This window comes from Anolis carolinensis, chromosome 1 (assembly GCF_035594765.1).
Source record: "Anolis carolinensis isolate JA03-04 chromosome 1, rAnoCar3.1.pri, whole genome shotgun sequence".
Lineage (NCBI taxonomy): Eukaryota > Metazoa > Chordata > Lepidosauria > Squamata > Dactyloidae > Anolis > Anolis carolinensis.
This window is the reverse complement of record NC_085841.1, coordinates 71,045,191-71,070,947: the sequence shown is the minus strand read 5'-3', so window position 1 is coordinate 71,070,947 and position 25,757 is coordinate 71,045,191. Positions and strand designations below refer to the sequence as shown.

General features: G+C 40.8%; 1 protein-coding gene across 1 annotated transcript; it reads right to left on the bottom strand.

The window, feature by feature from the left end:
- Positions 1–3,783: 3,783 nt before the first annotated feature.
- Positions 3,784–25,652, bottom strand: slc22a2 (solute carrier family 22 member 2). The gene is made up of 11 exons (XM_003215785.4): positions 25,059–25,652; positions 22,173–22,276; positions 21,705–21,859; positions 19,862–20,030; positions 19,403–19,517; positions 18,177–18,283; positions 17,519–17,733; positions 13,241–13,349; positions 10,554–10,666; positions 7,480–7,579; positions 3,784–5,412 (listed from the first exon to the last, which is right to left on the bottom strand). Exons 1-11 carry the CDS (start codon positions 25,473–25,475, stop codon positions 5,346–5,348), a joined length of 1,671 nt encoding a protein of 556 aa, XP_003215833.2. The 5' UTR covers positions 25,476–25,652; the 3' UTR covers positions 3,784–5,345.
- Between the last annotated feature and the right edge of the window lie 105 nt (positions 25,653–25,757).

The window sequence follows — 25,757 nt, the reverse complement described above, 5'->3', positions numbered from 1 at the left end:
TTTATAGCACGATGTTTTCTATTTAAAGGCTGTGGAAATGTGGGATTTGCAATTGTGGGAGGGACATTTATCATTCTTAGCTAGAGAGCTCTAGGGCAGGCAAGCTTGCACAATCTGCTGTCCTCCATGTGTTTGGGCCTCCAATTCCCAGAAGCCCTTGCCAGGAATAGGCAGGAATCCTGGGAGCTGAAGTCCAAAACACCCGGAGGTGGTGTGCTAGCCTTCTCTAAGGACTTTATCACATTGAAGCAGGGAAGTGTTTGGCAGAGTAGAGCTCAATCAGACTCCGTGTTGAAATGAAACGGGTGGTTTCCCTACCTTCATCACACTGTTAAATCTATCAATTGTACTCAGTATTCTTTCAGTTAATTGGCCATCACACTGTAGATTTGGCTCTCCCATCATCCCTCCCCGTGTTCTTTGCTGGAAAAAAACCCCTCCTCTCTTTGAAATGTTAGCTGTTACATGTCTTCAATTCCCCAAGTATTCGGTTTAGCCTCTCTCTCTGCTGCCCCATCGGGGAAGGAAGCAAGAAAGGAGGGAGGGAGGGTGGGTTGGTGGAAGTGGCAATGCACTCTCCCTCTCTCTCTTGGCTGCCCCACAAGGAAGGGTGTGGACCTTGGGAAACTATAACTTCCAGAACTACACAGTATGGAGCTATGGTATTTAAAGTAAGGTCCACCTGCATTCATTTCACAGTGTAGATAGGAGCCTCTGATGGCCTAGGGGATAAAAGCCTTGTTTGGGTTGCTGACCTGAAGGCTGCCAGGTTTGAATCCCACCCGGGGAGAGCTCCCTCTATCAGCTCCAGCTCCATGCGGGGACATGAGAGAAGCCTCCCACAAGGATGGTAAAACATCAAAACATCCAGGCATCCCCTGGGCAACGTCCTTGCAGACGGCCAATTCTCTCACTCCAGAAGCAACTCAGGTTGCTCCTGACACGAAAAAACAAACAAACAAACAAACAAAAACAACTACGTGCAATTGCACCCAACCCAGAGAAGGGTATGGACCTTGGGAAACTATAACTCCCAGGAATGCATAGTATGGAGCTATGTTATTTAAAGGGGATGAGTCCAAGAGCATTCATTCCGTAGTGTAAATGCACCCAGAGAAGGGTATGGACCTTGGGAAACTATAACTCCCAGGAATGCATAGTTTGGAGCTATGGTATTTAAAAGGGGGGGGGGGAATCCAAGAGCATTCATTCCATAGTGTCAATGCACCCAGAGAAGGGTATGGACCTTGGGAAACTACACTGCACAGCATGGAGACATGGCATAATAAACTTTCCCTAACTTTCCCTAACAAGGGTATCTTGGCTCCTCCCACAGTTTTCCCTACCACAAATTGGGGAAATGTCTAATTTTAATCCTGAGAGCAACAAATGCCATCACATTACTGAATTGGCCATTCATCTGGATCATTCCCCAAAAATCCACTTCCCTACCATCTCCTGAAACATTTGAAAAGAATGCTGGTTCCCATGTTTAATATACTGAAAGAATGGTCTACCCTACACTTGAACGCAACCTAATGTGATGAACCCAGTGGGTTACAGGATTTTAAGTGTAGGACTCAGTGGAATTTAGTAAATGTGATGAAGTGGTAGGTCTTACCAAGCTTGGGATTCCATAGAATGGAACCGTGGTAGTTAATGTGGAATCATAGCACTATAAATGTATAGTGTGCAAGAGCCTGTATTGCAGTTCCAAAAGACGTCATTGGAGCCCCAAAGAATTTCTCCTACTCTTATCTACCTTTTCCAATGCTCTCAAAAGCTTGATTTTTTTCTAAGCTAGGAAGCTGCCAACATTGAATCCTTTTCCTTATAGGTGTGCTGATTTTATTTATTTATTTATTTATTTACAGTATTTATATTCCGCCCTTCTCACCCCGAAGGGGACTCAGGGCGGATTACAATGAACACATATATGGCAAACATTCAATGCCAACAGACAAACAACATTCAGTTTTTAGACAGACACAGAGGCATTTTAACATCTTTCCAGCTTCACGATTCCGGCCACAGGGGGAGCTGTTGCTTCACCGTCCATTGGTGGCTGTTCTTCCTCATTCTTTTCCTCGTGTTTTGCTGGCAGTTTTATGGTGTTGTAGATTAGTTAAATTAGCCTCCCGCATAAAGCGTACCTAAATTTTCCCTACTTGACAGATGCAACTGTCTTTCGGGGCTGCATAGGTCAACAGCAAGCCGGGGCTTTTTTTTTTTTTAATGGTCGGAGGCTTAACCCGACCCGGGCGTCGAACTCATGACCTCTTGGTCAGTAGTGATTTATAGCAGCTGGTTACTAGCCAGCTGCGCCACAGCCCGGCCCCTTCTGCCTCAGTTTCAGCTATATAGTACCTTTTCCATGAAAATGTCTAATGCCTAGTTTGTCCTTGAACTTCTTGACAGAAGAGTGATATTTAAATCTGAGAAATAATCAGTTTTTCTGTTATTTTTATGTTATTATCCCCTTCCCTCATCATATCTTCCTACTATTCTCTTCTATACATTCCATTAGGATGGACTTTTCATCTGCGGAGACATCGGTCCTCTTGATGAATTGATGCCAGGCTGGCAATTAGGGCTGGGTCTGAAGAGACAATATCATTTATCATGATGAGAAATAATGTTTTATTGAGAAGCCAGAGTTTGAGGAAGTTACTTTTTAAGAGTTCAGCTTCTTAGCTTTCTTAGCTAGCTTCCATGGGGAAATGGGAGATTTTGAGAGTGATCATAAAAACAATAACCCCTTTGAGCTCTGGTACAAAGACATTTTAAAAAACTGGATATTTTCCTCCAAGAACACTCAAATTAAGAGTTACTTTTGAGCCAAACATTAACTATTCAAACAAGTCAAAACTACCATGGGCCCAAACTGATTTATTGTTTACCATGAGCTTAAACAATGGCTTTGTGTGATCAAATACCTGAGGAGGATGGATGAGATAGAGTAAGGTATGCGTGCAAAGGACTGGGCTGTGGCGCAGCTGGTTAGTAGCCAGCTGCAATAAATCACTTCTGACCGAGAGGTCATGAGTTCGAAGTCAGCCTGGGTCGGAATAAGCTCCCAACCATTAATAGTCTAGCTTGCTGTTGACCTATGCAGCCTGAAAGACAGTTGCATCTGTCAAGTAGGAAATTTAGGTACTGCTTATGCAGGGAGGCTAATTTAACTAATTTAAGACACATAAAACCTTCCAGCAGTGCGCGAAAGAATGAAGAAGTACTCCATCAAGTACTCTGTGTCACAAGTGGATGGTGAAGCGGCAGCTCCCCCTGTGGCTGGAATCGGGTATACCCTCATGAAGCCTGGAAGCTGGAATGTTAAATTGACTCTGTGTCTGTCTATAAATGTTGTGTGTCTAATGGCATTGAATGTTTGCCATCTATATGTGCATTGTGATCCTCCTTGAGTCCCCTTCAGGATGAGAAGGGTGGAATATAAATACTGTAAATAAATACATATATACATAGGATGGAGTACCCCAAGGGTTAAATTAAAGACAACAATGAAACCAAATTGAACGCTATGGGAATTCTCAGCTTCTTTTGCTCTGATTCATACATCTCCCCAATGCATCTATGGATATTAAATGCGCAGACAGAAGTTGGCTGGATAAGCACCTAAAGCCAGCCAGAAAGGAAAAAAATCTACAAATACGTATAAATGCTAAATATTTCCAGAACTCATTAAATGCTGGATACTGTATATAGTTAAGTGCAAGCCACTTACGTCTCTGACCTTTGGCACAATTGATTTGCACTGGAAAGGAGTCATGTTAACTTTCACTTCTTTTATTTATCACAAACAACATTTCGTAAGACAGGGTGTGGTTCTTTCCTTCACAAATAATATTGTAGCTTTCTCCCTGAATATAATCTTTTGTTAATTTGGTAATCAACCTTCTCTACAGCTTTCTCCTATAAATGTTGTTACCATTAATTTCATCAGGATCTTGCACTAATACCTTGTAGCCTTTCCCTTGAAAGTAATGTCCTGTCAGTTGCACAATGAAATTCCATATTCATCAGATTAAAAATTCATCAAGACATTCAACAGAGTTTATGAAACTAAATGGATCGGCTGATGAAATTTCAACACAAGACACATCTACAAGAATTTTCTTTCTGCCATCTAATTTATTTTAATGGCATCAGTGAATGCTTAGAATTGCAGTCATATCTACTAAAAGGACGATGGACACAGATTCAGAATGAAGAGGGGTGGTTTTATAGAAAGCAAAAACAAAACAAAACAAACAAATATGCCATCCCAAAGCAATGAGAACTTGATTGGTTGAAGTGTATCTACAGTAAGAAATATTAAAGGGATTTTATCATGCATTGATTGTTTTTGGCCAGTTTGTTTTACATTTTGACTTTCTTGATTCCTCTCTTTATCTCGGATGAGCTTGTAAACCAGTCGTTCCCAACCTGTGGGTCCCCAGGTGTTTTGGCCTACAACTCCCAGAAATCCCAGCCAGTTTACCAGCTGTTTCTGGGAGTTGAAGGCCAAAACAGTTTCCTATTTGATACAAAAAATTCCAGAGCTAGAGCGGTCAAACTATGGGAGTGCAGCTGCTGCTTGGGCTTTGAATGCCATACGCCTCTTTGCTTAGCTATAGCAAAACTTTGGGTGCAGCTACAGTGTAAAATTAATGCAGTTTGACACCACATTAACTGCCGTGTCTCAGTGCTGTGAGATCCTAGTATTTGGAGCTTGATGAGGCACCAGCACTCTTCTAAAACTATAGCTCCCATGATTCAATAGCATTGAGATATGGGTGGTCATGGAATCAAACTGGATCAGTTCTATAGTGAAGATGTACCCCTAATTATGAATGTGCTAAAATCTACATCAGGGGGACTTAGGAAACCCATTGTGCAGATGCCGGGGGCACAGAGAAGTTTCCAATTTTTAAAAAGACAATTTGTTGTTGGCCAACTTTTGCTTGGTAGAGAGTCTGGCCAACATTAAACATACTTCTTTCTGATTTATTTCAATGCAGAAGTTAAGCACATGATCATCTGTTGCCTGTTAGAATCAGAGAGTCTTGCACATGCATATGTCTGGATGGATGCATTTGATTTTTGTTTATATGCATCTCCTAGCATTGTGGCATCCTCAGACAGAACAGCTCCTCAAAGCTACACTGGGAGGCACTGTCTATACTAACTTATGCTCTCTAGGACAGCAGAATCCTGAAAAATGCACTGGAGTCATAGTAGGAGCAAAGAATCAGAGGGTTACAGAATTTAATGAATTAGGCCAAAGGATGTTGTTCCCTTTCCTTCATGTATCACCAAAGAGAAAAAAATCTTGGAGAAAACTGTCCCTAATAAGGTGCCACGTTTGATGTTTTAACCTGAAGATAAATAATGTTTTCTTTGGGCTTTCCTTGTCTGTAGAAATAAAAACAGAAAAACAGATTGAATACATATTAGAAATGAGATTGAAAACTAATGCACTATTAAAGGTATACTTTTACTTATATCACACATTACCTTAAAAATGGTGGCCATCTACCATTTTTAATTTCCCAGTGTGCGTAAATATCATGTTGCTTTGAAACACCGTAGCAACATGATATTCAGGCACATTGGGAAATTCATGAGATTCAAGTGCTGTCATAGTAAAATGGGGGAGAGTTAGGTGGACCAGGGACCTCATCACATTGAGCTCTCAAACATGGGCAACAGTGGGGGGGGGGGGGGATTTGTCAGGCAGCGTGGCAAGTTCATGGAGCAGCGGGGGGAACTGTCATCCCATGCCCATATCAACCACATTGTCTGCATTATCCGCATCTCTACTTTCCCCATCACACAGGGAAGACATCGCACTGGCACAAGTCTAAGTAATGAGAATACGGGGAGCCTCCTGAGTTCTCTGGGTTCTGTCCAAAGGACGCTTCCAGGATAGAACCCGCTGGAAGTAGCCTTGAGTTGTGTGAAGGGCTCCAGGGGTGGGGGTGGGGTCTCCATCTTGGCTCCGTCCTGGAAGAGTCCCAGGACGAAGCAAAAAATCAGTGTGATGAGGTTGTCAGTCTAAAATGGCTCCAGATGTGTGGCTGGATGCTGCTGATAGCTCTTGGAGCTACCACAGATTAACTGCTCATATCTCAGTATGCAAATAGGCATATCCATACCAGGAGCAGCAGCCAACTATGACAGATGATAGTGAATCATATCCATAGAGGTAAATATAAATGTTTCCCCTGACATTATGTCTAGCCGTGTCCAACTCTGGGGGTTGGTGCTCATCTCCATTTCTAAGCTGAAGAGCTGACGTTGTCCATAGACACCTCCTATGTCATGTGGCCAGCACAACTGCATGGAGCACTGGTACCTATTGATCTACTCACATTTGCATGTTTTCGAACTGCTAGGTTAGCAGAAGCTGGGGCTAATAGCGGGAGCTCATTCTGCTCCCCAAATTCGAACCACCAATCTTTCGGTCAGCAAGTTCGGCAGCTCAGCGGTTTAACCCATTGCGCCACTGGGGGCTCTTAGTATCTATACCTACTCGCAAAGGCGGTCCAACAATGGGGAAAATTAGGCAGTCGCCTGTGGCGCAAAACATATGGGGGCACAGTCAAGACAGCTTTTTCTGTTGATTTGTTGTAAAACATGATGTTTTGGTGCTTAGTTTGTAAAATCTTAATGTAATTTGATGTTTAATAGGCTTTCCCTTAATCCATCCTTATTATCCAACATTTTTGCTTATCCAACGCTTTTATTTTTCAGTGATTGGTTGGGGGGGGGGCACCAAAATTCTGTTCGCCTACACTTGAAAAATACCTAGGGCCGACTCTGTCTACTCGCATTTCACAGGTGAAACATGGCACAAGCAGCATTGAAGTGTGGTCAAAATGGCAAAAGATATTATTGAGGAAGAACACACAAGCTTGGAGAAGTTGCAACAGTTTGCTTTTTGTTGAGTCTATTGGGCCCTCCTTCTCCATCTTTCCTCCTTTGGTGGTGTATAATTTTTCACCTCCGGTTGATGGCTGATACTTGTCAAGATACTCTTTCTAGTTGACACTGAGATAATGTGTAAGTATTCTTCCTACTGAATAAAGCTTTTGAAGACAATTCTGGAGACCCAGTGAGGTGTAGAGGTTTGAATCCTGAGGCTCTGGAGATCAGGAGCCCCATTCAACCACTGGTTTGGCTTTGGGCAAATCACACTCTCTGAGCCTCAGAGAAAGGCAATGGGAAACCCACCCTGAACAAATCATGCCAAGAAAGCCCTGTTTGCCATAGGTTTGTCCTAGATCAGAAATGACCATTCAATTGTTATTCTGGTACTGAGGAGACACCGTTTGCTCATAATGCTTCTCCAGATAATAGTAGCATAAAGCTTTCACCAGCCCTATCCAGAAATGGGGATTCATGGCAGCAGCAATCCATAAATTTTTGGAAGGTTGTAGTTGCCTTCTTCTGCTTTAGCACATGTTAATGGGACTATACCTGTACAAATTTTCAGCTTCTTCTATTGTTTCCGGTAAAGTTTTTCCTTTGGTTTCTGGCAAGAGTAGTACCAAAACACCATCAATGAGGCCAATCACAGCTTGAAAATGGAAACACAGCACAAACAAAAGGTCAGTTGAAGTCAAGCTATGTGCTTATGTTTTCAAAATAGCATTAAGCAATACTACAGCATTTCAGCAGTATGTTAGTCATGCCAAAAATGCATTACTGTTGTGTATTGCAGGAAATGACAGATATTTGTTGATGAAAGTTGTTTCTCCACTCCTCCACATAATATTTATGTATGATCTGAGGTTTTTTTTTTCATAAGATGAAAAATTACCTGTCTGTTCTAGAAATTCAATGTATGTGAGAAAAATATATTTTCTGCTAAAAATTCAGAAAAAATATATAAAGGACACCTGGACATAAGTAATAGGTTATTAGCGTACAGTGAATGGATCCTAGAATGACCAAAAATATAGTCACAGGTCTTGACAAATAGTTTTCTGTCATTTCTTCTGATTGTGTTTTTAGAATCCTAAGGATGTTTGTCAGCTCTCATATCTGAGAGCAGTCAAGCTAGCAGGCAGTAGGCTTGAGGGAGCCCTGAGCAAAGGGGATGTCTTATTTTTGGGGAAACACGGTAGTAATAGTAGTAGTAATAATAATAATAATAATAATAATAATAATAATAATAATAACAATACTTTATTTCTCGACCGCGTCTCTCCCTAGAGCAGGCATGGGCAAACTTGGGCCCTTCAGGTGTTTTGGACCAACTCCCACAATTCCTATAGGTTTTGACCTATAAAGCCCTAAACGGTTCTGGCCCAATCTACTTGTCCAAACGTATCTCCTCTTATGAGCCAGGAAGATCCCTAAGGTCATCTGGTGCGGCCCTGCTCTCGGTCCCACCTGCCTCACAGGCGCGGCTGGTGGGGACGAGGGACAGGGCCTTCTCGGTGGTGGCTCCCCGGCTGTGGAACACCCTTCCCAGAGAAATACGGCAAGCCCCAACCCTTTTGAGTTTTAGAAAAGCCCTGAAAACATGGCTATGTGCCCAGGCTTTCGAAGATTAAATGATAAAGACGACCCGGACTGATTTACGGCTACAGCACGAGGATTTTGGAAGAATTAGATTTTAATCATATGTTTTATATCTTTATATTGTTTTAATTGTTTTATTTGATTTTTATTGCTGTTTTAATTATGTGTAGGCATTGAATTGTTGCCAATTTTGTACGCCGCCCTGAGTCCCTTCGGGTGAGAAGGGCGGGATATAAATGTTGGAAATAAATAAATTCCTAACACCCGGTCCAACTCAGTTTAAGGGCTGAGGGGGAAAAGGAAAGGACCCGAGGCTGTTAGGAATTGTGGGAGTTGAAGTCCAAAGCATCTGAAGGGCCCAAAGTTTGCTCGTTCCTGCCCTAGAGGGACTCAAGGCAGTTTACATGCATATAAAAAGGCATATATTAAATGCCATAATTAAATAAAACAATATCAAAATATGAGAAATGATCATTAACAGACTTATTACAATAAGAAATTTCAGTTTAAAATAGTAAGAAATAAATTTTAAAGAATGCATAGTTATACAAATAAAACATGATAGCAAAAACTCTGAATAATTAAAATGACCAAACTGCAGAAGGTGTCAAGCATTAGTTATACTTGCATTAACACTTATTAACCCCCTCAGGGTAACTTCTCAGGGTAACAGCAATAACATTCCAAGAATGACTTGGAGTTGCCATTTTAATTTTCCACAATAGTTCATAGGTTCATACGACAGCATTGAGGAAACTGAAACGAAGTCTTGACTAATCCACCCATTGCAAGGGTCAGTACGGGTGTTACTGGGTAATCCACTTTCAACCTTCCGATGGAGATCTGCTTAGGCAGAAAATGGGCTGGGATAATAGTTGGGACTTCTTGAGCAGGAGAGTTCCGAATAAATGCTACAGTCAGACCGCCTTATCTGCAGGAGATACATTCTAAGGGCGAATCAAGACAGTGTCTAAAATGCACGAGTGCCCGCGTTTTTACCTGTGGCGTCCAAACAACGCCTCAGGTAAAAACGAATTTGTTTGGAACAAGGCAGGAAAACTCTGCTTTGTGCCAAAGAAATTTGACAAGTGGAAACACTTGGGTCTTTCAGAAAACATTGGTCTTTCCCACTGTGGGTGCTCTGTGGATTGGGCCCGGGGATCACGTTATATGTGTCGATGTGATCCGCCCTGAGTCCCCTTTGGGGTGAGAAGGGCGGAATATAACTAAAGTAAATAAATAAATACACATTTGTACAAATGCTTGAAGGTGGGAGGTCAACTTCTGACCCAAAAATACCATAGACTTGCCCTGAGGGATTGAGAGATGCCTATAAACTCTTCTGGAAGCAATGGCACTGGTAAGTGAAATTGCAGGAAGAACTCCCTTGGGTGAAAAGGTTTTATACAATTGCAATGACACCCCCCTCTGACATTTCAAAATATATATCTATCTCTCAGGTATGCAAGTATGGTCTGTCTTTATTGCATGAAACAGCACATATGATTTGAGATAGTAAAGGTAAAGGTTTTCCCCTGAGATTAAGTCCAGTCGTGTCCAGTTCTGGGGGTTGGTGCTCATCTCCATTTCTATGCCAAAGATCCGGTGTTCGTCTGTAGACACCTCCAAGGTCATGTGGCTGGCATGACTGAATGGAGCGCCATTACCTTCCCGCCAGAGCGATACCTATTGATCTACTCACATTTGCATTTTTTCGAACTGCTAGATTAGCAGAAGCTTTGGCTAAGAGCGGGCGCTCACTCCGCTCTCCAGATTTGAATCTGTGACCTTTCGATCCACAAATTCAGCAGCTCAGCACTTTAACGCGCTGCGCCATCAGGGGCTCCGATCTGAGATACAAGTAGTCATTTTTTTCCTTTCCAGCGTCAGTGCCTGCAGATTCATAGCTTCTATCTGAGCTTCTTGACTGTTAGATATATCTATAGCTGAGGATCCTCTCACATAGTACTCTAAAAGCATCATATATTCTCATTTGACACAAAAGAACAAGATCAAATTCTTACCAAAGACGACAAGTGGCAATTCATTCCAGATATTTGCCAGCCGATAGACAATGAACGGAGTTATGATCCCACCAATATCACACATGGAAGAGCAGGCAAGGACCCCCAGGTTCCTTAAAATACAAAATCAAACGCATGCACATAAGATAACCATAAATAGTGTCTCTGAAGAATTCTCAGCTGAGAACTGTGATGAACTATTGAAAAAGTGAGCAAAAGTAGATTTGATCCATATTCCCTCTCTTTTTTTGTTTTTGTCTGTCAGGCTCTGAAGAATCAAATGACACTCCTGGCATTTTTCTTTTAATAGAAACCACCATTATAGCCACTTTGACAATAACATTATGACATATGATGATTTCTTTCTTCCATATAGTATAAATTTCTGTATCGGTAGGGGACATATCCCTGGACTTCAAGCTGATATATTAAACTGTGGATAATAGTGAATCCTTTTGAAATGAAAGACCCTGACATAAAAATACCAAAGCAGAGCTGGAGGACCTAGAAAATGCCTAGGGAAGACATATTTGTCAAGTATGGATAAATGAAATCACAAGTACCATTCCTTGTGATTTCACAAGGGACTGTGAAAGGGATTAAAGGGATTATTGTACTGTGATGCAAAGGCTGACTGAGTAATCTTTCACAGTCTCCTCAGATCTAGCCAGGAAGGATATTCCAAGTAATCTACTCCTCTGCTCTGGAATGCACTACAAGAAATTTTACAAATTATATAGCTGCACCTTAAAGGAGCAGCAACATACCTAAAGATATCCTCTTCTATTGCACAAAAAGGCAGTTTTATCAGCAATCCACTTCCAATGAATTCTATTTATTACTGACAATGCATCCAGACAGCCCCTTTAATGTGGGACTTCCTGCCACAAAAGAGGCTGTCCAGATGACGTCTTTGGAAAACACGAATTAATTCTCCACAAACCAGGAAAATCCTGGTTTGTGGCGAATTAATTTGTCAGTGGGTTTATTATGTGCCTTCCAGGAAGGCGCGGGATAAACCCCATACTTCCACTGACAACACCTACCCGCTCTTTAAAAGCCCCCCAAACCCCTTTGAAAAGTAAATTAACTTACCTGACGTGTCATTGCTATGTGTCAGGAGAGCTGTTGAACCACTTTATTGGAGGCCCGGTAAGTTAATTTACTTTTCAAAGGGATTTGGGGGGCTTTTGGGGAGGGGGGTTAGAGTATCCGGGTGTTCCCCCGGAAAGTTCCGGCAGAACATCTGGACACCCACCCCAGAATGCACACATTTTCTAGGGTGTTTGTGGATGGGGACCTGGTGACATTCGCTTTTTTAAAACGCGAATGTTCCTGAGATAATTATATGTGTGGAACCGCTCCAAACCTTTTCCCATCCCTATATGCATACATACATCCTCCAATATTTCTCATATGGAGGCCAGGAAAAATATGAAGAAACAACATTGGGTTGTAGTCAGATGGGAAAAACTGATTAACGAGAAAGCATACACAAAGTGGGAGAGGCCGCAGCTGTTTGCTTTTGGCTGAGTCTACTGGGATGGGCAAGAATCTGCCCTGCCTCTCCCCACCAAGTTAACTGAGTGCAAACATGTTTACACTTTGAATGTAGGCACCATCTATGCCAACCATTTAATGCAGTTCAAAGCTAGCTTCAAACTATGATGGATAAACAACAAACACCTACAATAGTGCATGAAAGAAAATCCTTTATGCACATCTGTGCTCTGTGGTTTGTGTAATGCCCATCCTGGCCTTAAACGGATTACAGGTTTCCTATTTTAATCATTTTCACAACGAAACTGCTTTCTTCAATACCAGTTTAAAACTGCATTAAATGGTCAGCATAGATGGGATCTCAGTTTGTAGCAATTGAAATAACTGAGGGCAAAAGTGGAAAGAGGAATGATGCCAGAAAAACAGAGACATTTCAAAATCAGCTGAAAAAAATGGAATGTCATAATATTTATGAAGTCTGCTCCTGTCCCCCAGCTCCCAACACCTGGTTGGTCCAGTTACTCAAAGAAATTATTTTAAAAAGCACACGGCAGAAGTCTTCACTGGCCACTTGCTGCCCACATGCTTCCTTTTACTCTGAACAACCTGGTCAGTGTTAAGACCCCAAATGGACAGATATGACTGTCCATTTAGGGTGCTGTGTTCCTGGTCTAACAGCACCACTGCTTTGAGAAGAGATGTTGTTTTACCTTAGAGCAGGTACAGTAGAATCTCACTTATCCAAGCTTCTGGATAATCCAAGCCATTTTTGTAGTCAATGTTTTCAATATATCATGATATTTTGGTGCTAAATTCGTAAATACAGTAATTACAACATAACATTACTGTGCATTGAACTACTTTTTCTGTTAAATTTGTTGTATAACATGATGTTTTGCTGCTTAATTTGTAAAATTATAATCTAATTTGATGTTTAATAGGCTTTTCCTTAATCCCTCCTTATTATCCAAGATATTCGCTTATCCAAGCTTCTGCCGGCCCGTTTAGCTTGGATAAGTGAGACTCTACTGTATGTACAAACTTTGGCCCTCCAGGAGTTTTGAACTTCAACTCCCACAATTGCTAACAACCGGTTGTTAGGAATTGTGGAAGTTGTAGTCCAAAATACCTGGAGGGCCCAAGTTTTCCCAGGCCTGTCCTAGAGTCTCTAAAGGGGGTTCACTCACCTGAGGAATGTTGGAAATAGTTCTGCATTGACTAAGCAAACCATTTCAAAGCACATTGTGATGCCCATTCTGCCTAAGCAAGCAGTTGTCATTTTAAGCCAATACAGATCTGAAAAGACATTGCAAAAGAGTTTTTGCTGAATGTTTTCCTAGCGTCTCGTGGGTTTTCTTTCCTGATAACATTTGATATTTTTTTTTAAAAAAAACTCTGATCAGTAATTCTACTTCAGGAGCCGGTGGCAGAAACCAGCCTTGCTGGATCTATTTGATTTTTATGAAAATCCCAAGGGTCTGGGTACAAGATTATAGCTAAAGAAGGCAGATGTAAGCTAAGAATTGGCAGATGAGGAATTCATGATCATTATTACCAAAACCCAACCTCTCAAGTCCTTTCAAACAAAACTTCTCACACATATATATAACACCCCAGATTTATTTCTCACCAACTTAAATGAAGATAGAAATATCTTTTAGCTAATGTAGTATTGCACACCTCTCATTTATCTACCAGCCCTTCTCATTTTATTTATTTATTTATTTGCAGTATTTATATTCCACCCTTCTCACCCCAAAGGGGGAGCTGCTGCTTCACATTCCACTGTGACACCAAGTCCTTGATGGACTACTTCCTCATTCTTCCGCATGCTGCTGGACGTTTTTATGTTGTCATAAATTAGTTAAATTAGCCTCCTTGCATTAAGTGGTTTCCTACTCGACAAATGTAACTGTCTTTCGGTTGCTTAGGCCAACAACAAGCTATGCTATTTAATGGTCAGGCATTCAATCTGACCCTGGCTGGCTTCGAACTCATAATCTCTTGGTCAGTAGTGATTTATTACAGCTGGCTACTAACCAGCTGCGCCACAGCCCCATCATTTCGCTTTATGAAGCATACCTTGCGTGCTTTTGTACATAATCGGACTCATGTTGCGAGTAACAACACAAAATAGGGGGTCTCTGCTTCAGATTTTCCCTTTCATATGAGGAAACGTATGACAGAGGGTCAAGGTTAGTGCACCCCCCTTCACACATTTAAAGAAAATTAACTCTTGAATGTTTTGAATCTTAAATAGGGCTAGCCTCACACTCCTTATCAAAGGATTGCATGTACAGCAGACCTTGGAATGATTTAAAAAAATATTAACTTGTGTTACTTTTATGGTTATTTTTCAAACTCGATGTTGTGTTACTTGCTATGCACTAAATGCCTTCTCCCTGAAATCTTCTTAGGTGATGTCCTTCCAAAAATGTTTTGGAAGCAAAAATTGGGAAGATGCTCTGAGAAAAAGCAGCCATATACATAAGCAAAAACAAAATAAGGGCAGGGTTTTGAAAAAGGAAGCTACCCCCTGTAAAGGACTGGAAAAGAAAAGAAAACACCTCAAAACAAAATTGACAGAATTAAAACCAACATTGCAAATCTAAACTACCGTATATTAAAAATAACTCAAATATAAAAATCAATTCAAATCTGTTAATGGACTGGAGACGGAGACAAAATTCCTCTCCAAGCAGTTGTGTGCCACAAAAGCACACTGAGGATTGAAAAAACTACTTGCCGGATTATAGAGTTGTGTCAGTAGGTTTTTATCAGTGAGAAGACATTTGGCTTGATGAAGCTGAGGGGGAAAAGGAAGGGGCCTGAGGCTGTTAGGAATTGTGGGAGTTGAAGTCCAGAGCACCCGAAGGGCCAAAGTTTGCCCATGCCTGAGCTAGACGTATGATCTTGTAAATCCCTCCTATCCACTCCCATTAAAAGCAAGGCAGCTATACTCAAAAACCCAGTGTTGCAACACTGGTGAGTGGTGTGCTGATGAATAATGTGTCAATCTTCCTTTCATTGGTGAGCTACATTTCAACAAATAGTTACAATTGATATTATAAAGTACTAGCTGTGCCCGGCCACGCGTTGCTGTGGCGTTGTCTGGTGGTGTTGGTGAGAACTTGTTGAGGTAGTGGTGGTATTGAATGTCTGTTGTATGGTTGTCTTTATGTTTAGTATGCATTTGGTTATTTGTGTACTGTGAAAGTGGTGAGGATAGAGGTGTCTACGGACAACGCCGGCTCTTCGGCTTAGAAATGGAGATGAGCACCAGTCCCCAGAGTCAGACATGACTGGACTTAACGTCAGGGGGAAACCTTTACCTTTACCTTTAGTATTGTATAGTATTTATACGTTGTCCATGTGTTGTGAAAGCTTGGGTTGTGTCCAGCTGCATAGTAGAAAGGGTTGGGCTGGATGGTCCCTAGGAGTCTCTCCAAACTCTTGGATTCTATGCTTTTATTATTATTATTATTATTATTATTATTATTATTATTATTATTATTATCTTCTTCATCATCATTATTATGTAGAGGCTGGATGGCCATCTGTCAGGAGCGCTTGGACTGTGTCCTCCTGCATGGTAGAAGGAAGCTGATCTGGATGACCCTTAGGGGTAACTCCAAACCTTAGGATTGTATGATGTTATTATTATTATTAGTAGTAGTATTAGTATTGAGAGGCTGGGTGGCCATCTGTTGGGAGTGCTTGGATTGTGTCCTCCATGGCAGAGTTGAGTTGGAGTGGATGGCCTTTAGGTGTGTCTCCTAACTGTCTGATGCTATGATTCGATGTGTGTTATTATTGTGCAGATATTGGATGGCCATCTGTCAGGAGTGGTTGGATTGTGTCCTCCTGCATGATATAAGGAAGTTGAACTGGATGATCCTTAGGGGTATCTGCTAATCTTAGGATTGTACAATATTCTTATTCTTATTCTTATTATTATTGAGAGGCTGGGTGGCCATCTGTTGGGCGTGCTTGGATTGTGTCCTCCATTGCAGAATTGGGTTGTTCTGGATTACCACAGTAATTATTTCATATTACAGTAGAATCTCACTTATCCAACATTTGCTTATCCAAAGTTCTGGATTATCCAACGCAGTCTGCCTTTTAGTAGTCAATGTTTTGTAGTCAGTGTTTTAAATTCATTGTGATATTTTGGTGCTAAATTTGTAAATCCAGTAATTACAACATAGCATTACTGAGTATCGAACTACATTTTCTGTCAGATTTGTTGTATAACATGATATTTGGTGCTTAATTTGTATAATCATTACCTAATTTGATGTTTAATAGGCTTTTTCTGAATCTCTTATTATCCAACATATTCACTTATCCAACGTTCTGCCGGCCTGTTTATGTTGGATAAGTGAGACTCTACTGTATATTTATAATCTTATATCTGCTTAGAACTGGATTATATGAGGCCCCTTCTACACAGCTGTATAAAATGCACACTGAAGTGCATCTGGCAGTGTGGACTCAAGATAATCCAGTTCAAAGCAGATAATATAAGATTATAAATGGGTAATATAGCTGTGTGGAAGGGCCTTGAGTCTACACTGCCATTTAATCCTGTTAAAATCAGATAATCTATGGAAAATGCCTAAGTGAGGCCTAACTGTGCCTGTCCCGTGAGCTGAGTAGGTTGCTAGGAAACCAAGTGGGTGGAGCTTAGCACTCTAACTGGCAGCAATTGGATAAAAACAATTATTACTCTCTCTCTAATTAGGACTTTATTTTTCTTTTCTTTTTGTTGTATCAACCTAGTGCCGTGGATGATGGGTTGTGTTGTCAAATTTTGAGGTTGGGGGGCCTGTACTTTTGTTGTTTTGTCCACTGCCCTGATGCCATTACTCTTTTATATATATAGATCTATATAGGTTGAGTCTCCCTTATCCAAAGTGCTTGGAATCAGAATTTTTTCAGATTTCCCCCCTCAAGATTTTGGAATACTTGTATTTGTATAAACATAGTTGAAGGATGGGCCAGTCATGGGCAAACTTCGACCCTTCAGGTGTTTTGGACTTCAACTCCCATAATTCCTAACAGCAGGTAGACTGTTAAGAATTATGGGAGTTGAAGTCCAAAACACCTGAAGGGCCGAAGTTTGCCCATGCCTGGATTAGTCATACATTCAGTGCTTGAAGAATTTTTCTTCAAGGACTGTAACATAATTTCTGCCCCTTTAGCAAAGTAACCAAGAATGGAGGGGAGTCTTTTTCATTATCTCTGGGCTGGATACAGGTAGTGACCAATAGGGCCACTCCCTTGTGGCCACTTCCAAGGGTGCCTGGCAGCAAAAAAATAGGGTTTTGGAATATTTTGAATTTCTGCATAAGCACTAGAAAGAGTTATGTGGGAAAAAAGCCCTGTAACTCATAACCAGATCACAGAGAAATGTGATAATTGTTGGCACATAAAAGGCAAATGTGATAATCACTGACACTTACTTTCAGGGACAAAGGCTGTAATGAGACAGGCAGTTCCTGCCATCAGGTTTGCTGCAGCCCAAGGATAGCGACGGCCTACTCGGTCAATTGTGAGTATGAGTATGATGGCAGCTGGAATTTCAACAAGAGCAGAGTAAAAAAAGTCCAGATAAATGTTGCCGCCAGCTATTCCCATGTGCATGATGAGGCCCTGATATAATACCGAGCTTGTAAACCTAGACAAAGAACAGAGGCCAAATGAAGCCATATCTTTTCCCCAAGACATTGCTCATCCAGAAAGTCCACCCTGCAGAGTAAACAAAAAACTATAATTCGGATTACGATTTCTAGAATCTCACATCCAGCACTAGTGGCTAGAGGATTTAAGAGCAGTAATCCAAAAAATATTTTTTGAAACTGTGTTGAAATTCTGAAAGAAAGCTTGACATTTCAATATAAAAGAAAAACAGAGGCTAGTGTTTGGTTTTCAGAAGACGTGGCATTGGCAGATGCGGAAAGTGTATATGGGGCTCTAGTTAACACATTGCAGTATGGGGACTATATGGTTTTACTCTGTGAATTATGCGTTCCAGAGGGTTTGGAACATTTTGATGGAAAGTGATTGATATAAAAAAATGTGCTTTTGAAGGGAAAGGGTTTTTTAGTGAAAATTTCTTACCAAGTATACATTAAGATGAGAGTGTGTTTCCTTATCTGTGGTGTTCTCACGAGATCTAGAAAGGAAGGGCGTAGCTTTCCTTCCCCATCTTCCTCAGACTGTAAGTTCTAAAAGATCAAATGAAGCAATGTATGGTACTTAGGGGAGAGGGGGGAGATGAAAGGGAAAACAATTGAGCTTGAAAGCTTTAAGCCATTTTTTCAGGGATTCAAGATAAACTTCCAGAAAAAGAATCATAGAGATGGAGGAGACCTCATGGGCAATCTAGTCCAACCCCCTGCCAAGAAGCAGGAAAATCGCATTCAAAGCACCCCCAACAGAAGAAAGCAAGAGGACTTCCCTTAACCTATTTTCAGAGAACTTTTGTCCTTTGTCCACCTCACACCTTTGTTTAACCACTATTTTTAGAAAAGAACAATACCCAAAGCTATCATGATGGATTTTATAAGAACCATGCAAATTCCTTTCGCACGAAGTTGAAAAATGTCTCTGTTTTAATTGCTTATGGATATAAACAAGCATATCCATACATGTGACACACCTTTAATTCCTTTCTCCAAATTGTAATGTCAAAAAATGTCCCATGTTACAGGTCTTTTCATATATAATGCAGTTAAACTGTATTATATGGCAGTGTAGATGGGCACATAGTCAAATGTTCAATCTACTACATCACACTGACCCTCCTACTTTCCTGCTACTCTACATCATCTAGTGTCACTAGAGGTACCCGTCTCAACTTAATGGTAAAGTCAGCCATCATCAAAGCAACCTTCTTGTAGAATTGAACTTTCACAAATATTTAAGAAATAAGTGTCCCTCCACATATTATCCTCCCCACAAGACTGCATGAAGTAGGTTAGTTTGAGAGAAAATGAATGACCCAATATTACACATGGTTGAGTGAGGATTTGACTTTATGCATTCTTCTGTCCCAGTACAACACTAAGTATAGCAAAACACTGACTCGATGCAACATATTGGCATTATTATTATTATTATTATTATTATTATTATTATTATTATTACAACACAACACCACAAGTTGCTTACAATATATCCTTGAAAGCAAAATAGACTGATCTGAGGGCAGTTACACTATAAGAACACTATAAGACAATTAAACACCTCTTGACTTTTGCCTTTTAAATCTGAATAATATGTATATAATATAAGAACTAATTTTTGGTTAATAAATATTTTGAAGGGAAAATATGTAGGCTTACCTCCATAAATGAAGGTAGCTTCTTCTGGTTTGCCTTGGCAATATTTTTTATGATTTTCAGAGCTTTATCACTCTCCTGCTGGGCTATCAACCATCTTGGGGACTCTGGAAGGCACCTAAAACACCAAGAGCATGGCTTGCAGTATGTATAAAGATTGAGCACCCTTTATGCCTGGGATTTTGGAATTCCCCCCAGATTTTGGAATATTTATATTTACATGAGAGATTTTGGAGATGGGACTCAAGCGTAAAACAAAATTGATGTTTCATAAACACATACACTGTAGCTAATTTCAAACAAAACATTCTGAATAATTTTGAACATGAAACAAAGTATCAGAAACTCTTAATTGGGCCTAACCAAGAGGAATTAGGTATAGCTCATTATGTTGTTGGTTGCATTTGTCAATGCATATATTTTACTGAAGATCTTTTCTTACTACAATGAAGTCTTGTTTACCAGTAATACAGCAAGAAGAAGAAATTTGGCAATGTAACAGCAAGTTGTAGCCATCTCCAGTGAGGAATTGCATAAGCAATAGCACCAAATATAAGGAGCCCAACAGTAAAGGCCATTTGGTAGACTATAGCAACTGTTCTTCTGTAGTCCAATCCAACAAATTCTGTGACTTTGGAAAGATAGAAAAACACGATCAACATTAAGTAAGGGAGAATTATGTAAAGGTTAGTAAATCTATAGACCTCCTATGTATATATATGCCAGATTGATCGTTAAACTCTCTCTCAATGATCTTCTTTTGCAGTGGTTCTCAACCTGGGGTCCCCAGATATTTTTGGCCTTCAACTCCCAGAAATCTTAACAGCTGGAAAACAGGCTGGGATTACTGGGAGTTGTAGGCCAAAAACATCTGGGGACCCCAGGTTGAGAACCACTGCTTTTTTGTGTCTCAGTAGTATGAGCAATACACCATGTGGAAAGACAAGAGAAAGCTTTCTTGGCAGTATGTTGTGATGGTGTAATGTCCTGTCCTCATCCAGATGTTTTGTCATTTTATTATTGGAACCACAGTTGTTTATTCTTCCTAGAGCTGCTGAATCTGAGGTTGTAGGTCCTTATATTTCATAATCGTTTCCATCTTTGATTCTGCTACCCTCCAGGATTGCTATGTCTATCCAGGTTATCATTTTCACAACCACAGTTATGCCTGTGTTTATGCCAATAATAATTAAGCCTGTTATTGTAAAAGCTACCTTGATATTTGTGGATTTAATAAATTTAAATATATTAAGACATTTTTAATAAGGGGAAGTGTAATACTTTCCAAAGTAGGCATTTATAACATTGTGGGGAGTACTTTTTCTATATAAAAATCAGAAGCATTTAGTATATTCCTGTTTTGTTATGACTTAGAACAATTCAAACTAGTTGAAAATACTCTCAGCTTGAGGTGCCACATAAATAAACGTGAAGCATCTCATGTGTACCATGTCAATTTGTGGCAGCAAAACTGATAGGATCCCTATAGCACCTGGAAGACTAACAAAGTAATAGTGTAAACTTCAATGGGCTAAAGCTGACTTCATCAGATATATGACATATTTAGATTTTTATCTATCTTGTTATCAAAGGAATATGGATTCTTATTATGTTGCTTTAGTTAATTGATTTTCCTAGTGCTATCGGTAGTGTTAAAGGAGATTTTATTTTTTGTGTCAGGAGTGACTTGAGAAACAGCAAGTCACTTCTGGTGTGAGAGAATTGGCTGTCTGCAAGGATGTTGCCCAGGAGACGCTCGGATGTTTTGATACTCTACCATCCTTGTGGGAGGCTTCTCTCATGTCCCTGCATGGGGAGCTGGAACTGAGAAAGCTCTCCCCGGATTCAAACCGCCTACCAGTCGGTCAGCAGTCCTGCCGGCACAGGGGTTTAACCCATTACACCACCGGGGGATTCGTTAAAGGAGATAAAATACTTTAAATTTAGTATAGAAAGCCATCAGTCATTGTTAGAAGGATATGCTTAATATTTTCTTCTTTTTTCATTTATTTCAATGCAAAATACAACAAATAGAACAGTCTATGAAAAAGTGTCCTATGAACTCATATCTCCTCCATTTACATTTTGATCAGCACTGATCAGTTAGCTAAATGTGCCACCCAATACATAATTAATCAGGAGTACAGCCCACTGAAACTCACTTTCTATTCTGACTACATAAATTTCCCCTTAGGTCTTTGATCTGGGCTCAAGGCTCCCTAAATTAATTGTACAACAACAATTTTATAGGATGTTTTAATTTACTTATATAATCCTTGAAGGACACAACAATAAAGAGCCTTACTCAGGATATAGCCTGTTAACCAGCCTCCTTTACTAACCAACCCTTGTATTAAGCGGAAGATCACCACCCAGACGTAGCTTGGTGCAACAGCCATGAGAACTCCAGAGACGGAATTGATAAGGATGGTGATTAACAGGCACAGTTTACGGCCAAACCTATAGAGAAAAATAGCATGTGTTGTTATTTACCAATAAAAGGCTGATGACTCAACAAATGCCATGGGAGTAAAAACAGCAAGTGAATTTACTCCTTGGCTAAATCAGTCACATTCCATTGTAGAATAAATGCAGTTTGACGTCAGCAGTCTTTGGCAGAGAAGGTTAAAGACCTTGTAAAACTACAACTTCCATGATTCCATAGCATTTGGCCATGACAGTTAAAATAGTATCAATCTGCATTAATTCTACAGTGTAGATGCACATATAGAAATAGTAAGCCTCCTCCCCTAATTTATAGAATCAGACCAACCTGTCAGCCATGTATCCAATGCCTATGGACCCAACAAAGAAACCCACATTCACAGATGACTGAAACAGATCCAGCTTCCAGCCATCCTCACATACCAGGTCAAACTAAAAACAAAAGAATATCCAGATTAAAGAATATGCAGGAAAATTTATTTCAATTTTCTATTCTAAATCCAAACATGGATTTTCTTAAACTGGAAAACATCCCATTGTTTTGTAATTCCAAAATCATATTCACCTTGGACTGGCAACCAACAGTTCAAAGATCAGCATTAGTCCATGAATTATCACTGAGGGCCCATCTACATGGGCCACTTAACACAGGGTTAATCCAGAATGGCAATACTCTGGACCACCACTGGGAATTGCCACTCTCCCTGCTGGATGGTCATTCATATCAGTGACAGTCAAACACCCTCAGCTGGACTGTAAAGAACACACCACTTCTCAGGCTATTGATCAGGAGCAGGATCAGGTCCCTGAGCTAGAAAGCAAGGAGTTAAGCATTCTAGCCCGAATACAGCTGCGGAGAGGAAGAATACAAGTTTGCAGGTCCAGCCATTTGGAAGAGACTCCAATATTATAGATAGATAGATAGATAGATAGATAGATAGATAGATAGATAGAGACAGAGACAGAGAGAAAAAGAAAAAGAATACAGATCCCAGATCTAAAGTAAAGGTCCTCCAGCTGTCCCAAACTGGGGAGCTGGAACATATCAGCAAAAAACACCAACTGTAAACAAACAGAAAACCTCAACGACCTGCTTCCCCACAACACAAATCAGCACTGATGAACCTCATGGCTCTTGCTCTCTGAGACGTAGGGCCCATTCCGATAGGCCCTTATCCCGGGACCTGTCTTGGTTTCAACTGGAGGCATCAGATGATGCCTCGGGTAAAAACACATTAATTCAGAACAAACCAAGGTTTCCCTGGTTTGTTGTGAATTAATTAGATAACCCATTATATCTGGGCCTTCCTATGGGAACTCACGGGTAGTCCTGGGGCTACCCAGGGGTGAGTCCCCATTGCCATCCTGAACCTTTTGGGTTCCTGGAAGGTGCAGGATGGTGCCCACCCCATCCCCACATGTACCCTAAAGTGAAATAAAATGTACCAGACCACCATAAGTTCCCTCCTCACATTCTCCTGGTGGAGGAAACGATGTGCTATGAGATGAGGGAGGATAGGAGGAATTTTCCTCCCCCCCTCCTGGCACATCAGGAGGACATTAGGAAGAAACTTATGACTTTCTCCTTTTTCTTTTCCCTTCCCTTCCCTTCCCTTTCCTTCCCTCTTTCTCCCCTTCTTCTACAAGTCTCCTATATTGGGTTGCCAGGTGTCCCAGATTTTATGGGATAGTCCCATATTTGATTAAAATGTTCTGGGTCCCGGTATATTCCAGGATGTCAATTTACACTGTGAGAAAGCACCCGGCATCCAAAGGAAGTGAATTCAGGCCTGGCCAGTTTCTCCTCCTTCCCCTCCGAGTTGGAGGCAGCAGTGGTGTGATCCTCTTGCTCCTTCTTCCTTCTGGGCACCCAGGTGAAGCAGCCTCCCTCTTTTGCGGCCCCATCTGACCCCCTCCCCCTATTTGCTGCTGAAAACAAGCCTAACACATCTTTTGGAGCAAAAATTAATACAAGACTCTGTCTTATTTTTGGGGAAACAGGGTAGTAGCAACAGAATGTAAATCAAAACTCGTGATTGAATGTTGACCAAACAGGCCTGTGGGAAGAGATGGGTCTTTAATTGTGTTTTAAATTCTGTCAGCTAGTTTAGCTGTCAGACCTGTCAGCAAGTCATTCCACAGTTGTGGGGGCAAATGATAAAAAGTCCTTTGGGGTACACTCTGCAGTCGAGTTCTGGCTGGCTGGAGTAAGCATCTGCCAGGGGACCTAAGTATCCTAAAGGGTAGATTGTGCAGGAGATGGTGATCCTGTAGATAACCTGGACCCAAGCCACGTAGGGCTTTAAATGTCAAAACCATCATTTTGCACTTTGCCTGGAAACTAGTTGGCAGCCAATGGAGTGACTTTAGTATGAGTATCTTAGCTGCCAGGTGATGCCTTGAAACTCGTTCATACTACATTATTGTAGCCCTATGTATTCATATGTCTTGTAGTCTGGTGAGACATTGGAGCTCTGTTCCTGAGAAATCTAAATATTTGTCCGTAAACTGGAAAAAACAAGATTTCAAATAATGTTCCTATGGCACTTAAAGTGGAATTGGAGTGCTATAACTGTGTCATCTAAAACGATCCCACTTTTCAAAGTTCAGGGCTGAAGTGGGGAACATGTAGTCTGCGGGCTTCAAATATCAATTCTATTTTTTGAATGCCCAGCACTCCTACATTTTAACCATCCCTATAGCATTTAAAAATCATTCAAAAGTTAAAAGAATGGTTTCAGCCAAATATCATTTCCAAATAACTGATGCACTGCAAAACTGCACCAAAACATGATGAAAAATGGGCTACTTTGCTTCCCCACTAGTAAATCTATTGAAATTAAAATTAGAAACAATGTCTGTTAACTTCCATGTTAACAAAAAAGTATCATGGCAGCTTAACCCGAGCAGAATAGAGGGACAAAAACTGATTCCACCTTTTGTGTAGCTGCCCTAGTTTAAGATATAGCAATGGATGCGGAATTTATCACAGGACAGAATCTTTTATTGCACTGGAAGGCAGGAGGATGCTTTGTGGATGAGACTATAGTTCTGTCTTTCAATATCTCCCTGCTGCTTCTGGCCCTCTTCCTATGCATCAATTGCCAAAGAACCACCTTACTCTAACTAAGGGTGGGTCTGGCCTTGATTTTGGTATTTTTTATATTACTATGGTCTATGTAAACAGCTAATAATTGATGCAAGCAGTCCTTACCTCTGTTACAATGGATGAACCTTGGCCATCATAAAACCAGCCATCTTGGCAGGGAATGAGTGGAATACTGCTCTTGTTGCCATGAGCGAAGAAAAGATCTATTGGATTTGTGCAGTCCAGCTCAGTGATGTTCCAGTCCATGTCGTATCTCTGGCACTGACTAGCAACAGTGTTTCCATGATTCACTTCCTTTGGAAGCGTGTAATTCAGCTCCTCTTCAAGACTCCAGCCACATCTGGCTCTTAATTCAGCAGTTGCAGGATTCTGACAGTGGTGTTCTGGTATAAAACCCAGGAATACAATACCTACATAGATGGGGGTGAAGGCAGCAGAGAGCAAAGCCAGCACAAGAAACGCCCGTTTCTGGTACAATCCAAACTCCCCAACATGCTCTAAAATGTCATCTAAGGTTGGCATTCTTGCATCTGAGGCAGCTTGCAGAAAGTGTCTCAGTATTTTGTTGGCAGCAAAGCTGTTTATTTTACATAACTGTGTGAGATCAGAACAAAAGTCACAGCGGAGTTAATTCACTTGGTAAATGGACAAACCATGCATTGCAGCTTTTATTTCCAATTGCTCTTCACCTCTTCTATTCCTCTTGTTGCTGGCCAAGGAAGTCTGGGAACTGTAGTCCAAGACCAGGGAACTTTTCCAAGTTCTATGAGTGTGAAGTTTGGAGTCCTGGCACTGCCCTCTATA

Bases quoted from the DNA above. Each gene is read 5' to 3' on its own strand.
- slc22a2 (XM_003215785.4), bottom strand. From the start codon at position 25,475: ATGCCAACCTTAGATGACATTTTAGAGCATGTTGGGGAGTTTGGATTG. The intron at 22,277-25,058 runs GTAAGGACTGCT...TTTTGTTTTTAG, and splicing joins GTTCATCCATTGTAACAGAG to TTTGACCTGGTATGTGAGGA. The intron at 19,518-19,861 runs GTAAACAAGACT...TTGGTGTTTTAG, and splicing joins TTCTTCTTGCTGTATTACTG to GTGCCTTCCAGAGTCCCCAA.